At 41.0% G+C, this 3,814-nt stretch overlaps 1 protein-coding gene across 1 annotated transcript; it reads left to right on the top strand.

Annotated features, from left to right (window-relative positions):
• Positions 1-2,125: 2,125 nt before the first annotated feature.
• LOC147537878 (uncharacterized) lies at positions 2,126-3,476 on the top strand. The gene has a single exon (XM_086644252.1). The coding sequence runs from the start codon at positions 2,430-2,432 to the stop codon at positions 3,300-3,302; it is 873 nt and encodes a 290-aa protein (XP_086500378.1). The 5' UTR covers positions 2,126-2,429; the 3' UTR covers positions 3,303-3,476.
• The last annotated feature ends 338 nt before the right edge of the window (positions 3,477-3,814 follow it).

Here is a 3,814-nt window from a genome sequence, read left to right as displayed (position 1 = left end):
CCAGACGCGTCTGGCCTATGGCATGTCTTAGGTCGTCTTAGTCTTCAAGACAGAGACGCCTGGACTTGTTCCAAACGTGTCTGGTGGTAGCCGAGGTCCTAAGACATCTCGGTCTCCAAGACCGAGACCCTAGGAAAACCCGGACGCGTCTGCTGAAGCTCCCATGCGTCTCGGACGAAGTCCAAGACGTACTCGAATTTCTTGGAATGCATACGGGAAACAGAGACGCTTCCATCTCGGCCAGCTGGCCGAGACGCGCATGTGTCTGGCCGGGACGCGTCCCAAACGCGTATCGGCCAGAACACGTCCAAGATGCGTATTGGCCAAAACAGGAAACTTGTAAAAAAAAACCTTATTTCTTATTTTTTCTTCTCTTTTTGGTTGTTCTTCCTACTTTTTAGAAACTTCCAAAAAGCCCAAATCTGATTACCAAAAACTTTTAAAATCATGAAAATTACCATCTTTTGAAACTCTTTTCAAAACGATTTTTTTGCAAAATCGAACTCTTTTGAAACTCTTTTCAATCTTCAATCTCGAAATCAATTTGAATAACTTTTAAATCTAATTCAAAGCTAAACAAATTGATGTCTAAAACTCTTTAAGACTCATCTATCTATCTAAACAAGCATAGATTTAGTTCGAAACTTAGCCAAATCAGCTACGTGCTAAAGACTCTGATGCCACTGTTGGGTTATGGTGTCTCCTAGTGTTCTAAGCGGAATATTAGACATCTAATGTTTAACACTAGTTTCCCAAGATCTCATGCATAAGCTAAGGATGAGAAATAGTAGTTTAGAGATTACCTTAATCAATATTTCCCGCGGATCAATGTGGTGGAATATAAGAAGACCAAGAACTCCAATGTAGTTCCTCTACTTGAGACACCCGAGTAATCAACTTGATCTCCCACCTTCAAGTTTGCTAGAACCTTATGATGGTTGGACAAAGAACACCTTCTTCTTTAGAGTAGATAGATAGTTGGGTACTATTCTCTCTTTCTTTCTCTACTTGATATTGCAGAGTCAAAAATCTCTTTGGGAATTTTCGACACCTAATTATTTTTTAATGAGGCCCTTATATAGAATCCCAAAGTTAGAGTCTGACCCTAATTATGATTCTTACAAAAATATAAACAACTTAGGATTTTACCGAAATAAAAACTGCTTTCTATTTCTTTTGAGTCCAACCCTAATTAGGATTCTTAAAAGACCAAAATAGAAATAACTAAGGATTTTACCGAAATAGATACTGCTTTCAATTTCTTCTTTCTTTTTCAGGCCGGCCTCCCTATGCTCTAAAGGGCTAGGTCTAGCCGGCCCTTACTAGTGTGGTCGGCTATGCCTTGGCTGGCCCACTAAGGGGCCTTTCAAGTGCCCGTTCAAAACCTTTAGTTCCGGCCTTTGTACTATCTTTACCTTACCCTTTCGCTTTGCCTTCCGGACATATTTCCGGATCTAATCCGTGCATATATCTCTCATCCCTCTAGTCATATCTTTCGATCAAATCAACACTCTTTGGTGTAAACCGATGTAGGATCCGGACGAAGTTAACCGCGAATCGCCCGGTGATTCGATGATCGTAGTTGGATTCTAGCTAAACATTACGATCCCTAAATCGTCCGGACTTGATGATCTTCTTCATCAACTGTCCTATTCGACAAGTTGCTGCATTGCATCTTTGGTCGAAGGACATCTCGTTCAGGTCCTTCTTCCGAAAGAAACAATAAGTGATTTTGCTAAAGTTTACTTTTGAGTTTTCTCGAAAATCAACCGTTGCTTGCGATCACGGTCTTTGGAGCAGAGGGATATATCAAAATCTTTCGTCATTGTTAACATCGGGAAGGGCCGCCTCCAAACTATATGATGACCGGACCAAGAGAACTGACGGGATGACTGACATATGTAAGGGCAAAACAGGAAGTAAAAAAGTGAGAGTAACAGTTTGTGGACCGAAAGATGGAAAAGGGACCTATTTGGGAGTTTCAGGGTACTTTAGGTGGCCACAGGGAAACTAGTCATACTTTAGGGTACTGATCGGGAAATCACGGGATATTATGTGTAGAACAAAAAGAAACATACATCATTTGTAAAGCACAGAGAAAGCAAAAAGAAAACACAAATTGGATTAGATTAATATAATTGGGAGCCCCATGTTCTACATAAAAGTTATATCTATAATATAACAGGCAGCCCCAGGTCATGTTTTTGTACCAAACATTGAACACGAGGATTTTGTACCAACTCCATAAAGTAGGTCCATGAAAGTCTAACTAATCCTTTTTATTTTATTAAACTTCTTTTGATCTTCCTTTCCTTTAATACCTACTATTTAACTAGTATAAAATCGCACGCCAAACACAATTATCTTCATAAATATACTTCAAATCATCTAACACTTATTCAGTAGAGAACAAAGAATTAAACATAGATATGGGTCGCCATAGAAAGTTATCTGGCTACCTTTACGTATCTCCACCACCACCAACTCAACATTCATACTATCCACCTAAGGAGACGCCTCCCAATCATTCCCTTACTCCACCGCCTCCTCCACCACCGCCTCCACCACCGCCTCCACCACCACCACCCCCGCCCCATTCTGAATGGACACCACCCGGCGGTCATGACTATCCACCACCGACTCATGTACCAACTCAACCTCCTGCAACACCACCTAACACTTACCCAAAGCCACCATCCACTGCTCCACCACCTAAGACTGGTCCATATCCACCAACTTCAGGTGCAACACCTCCTGGACAGTCGGGCAAACCTCCATCTTCAAGTGCCAAACCACCAACTTCCTCAGCCACACCGCCCGGTAAGTCTGTACAACCTCCTTCTTCGAACTCCAAGCCCCCATCTTCAAACTCCAAGCCTCCGTCTTCAAACTCCAAACCACCGTCTTCAAACTCCAAGCCTCCATCTTCAACTGCTAAACCACCTAAACCTTGGGGAAAACCACCAAAACCATCCGGAAAACCACCATTACCTTCGGCATATCCACCAGTTCAATCAGTCACACCACCACCTGGTTTCAACGTAATCACGGGTCCACCACCAGTGTTCACACCCTCACCACCTTCTTCTCACAATCATAAAACAGTTATTGCCGTATCAGTTGTGTTCGGTGGTTTCTTCCTAGCATTTGTACTACTAGGTCTTGTCTGCTTCATTAAGAAGAAGAAGAAAGCTGCAGCTGAAGAAGAAGTGGTTCCTCCAGCAGCAGTTGCCTACGGTGGTGGATATGGTGCGCCACCGGCTACCGGTAGTGGTGGTGGCGGGTCATACGCCTCTCACTAATTAATGGTGACCATTGATCAAAATTCTCCAATAAAAATGTTTGATTGTTTGTTTGTTATATATGTGATTCTTCTACCTGCAGGAGTTTGTGAATTTTTAATTTCATGGGTTTTATATGATGCTATTGGATCTGTTTGGAGACATTAATTTATCTATGAATTTAATTTCTTTCAATGAATTTTGTTAAGGGTAAAGATTTGTCCGCACCACTAATAGGGTAGTAAAAATAAAATTAAAGTTATACTACAAACATGAATAGACATGATAATATAATATTAAAGGCCTTACCTTATTTTTCAACCTATATGTTTTCTTTTTTAATCTCTTCTCTCGAGGACGCCCCTTTAACTTACAAAATTCCAGATCACGATTATCTCCGCTTGCATTGTCTTCATAGTCAACAGTGTAACCTGAACCCTTAGATTTGTTTGTCAATGCATTATCACATTTTTTATTCAATTTATATTCTTTCATCCATTCTCGTAAATGAGATGTACTTTTTTCATCCACAG

Source organism: Eschscholzia californica, unplaced genomic scaffold (assembly GCF_041429995.1).
Source record: "Eschscholzia californica isolate CP2 unplaced genomic scaffold, dmEscCali1.0.p SCAF_5, whole genome shotgun sequence".
NCBI lineage: Eukaryota > Viridiplantae > Streptophyta > Magnoliopsida > Ranunculales > Papaveraceae > Eschscholzia > Eschscholzia californica.
This window is presented reverse-complemented; position numbering and strand designations above follow the sequence as displayed.

Bases quoted from the DNA above. Each gene is read 5' to 3' on its own strand.
- LOC147537878 (XM_086644252.1), top strand. From the start codon at position 2,430: ATGGGTCGCCATAGAAAGTTATCTGGCTACCTTTACGTATCTCCACCA.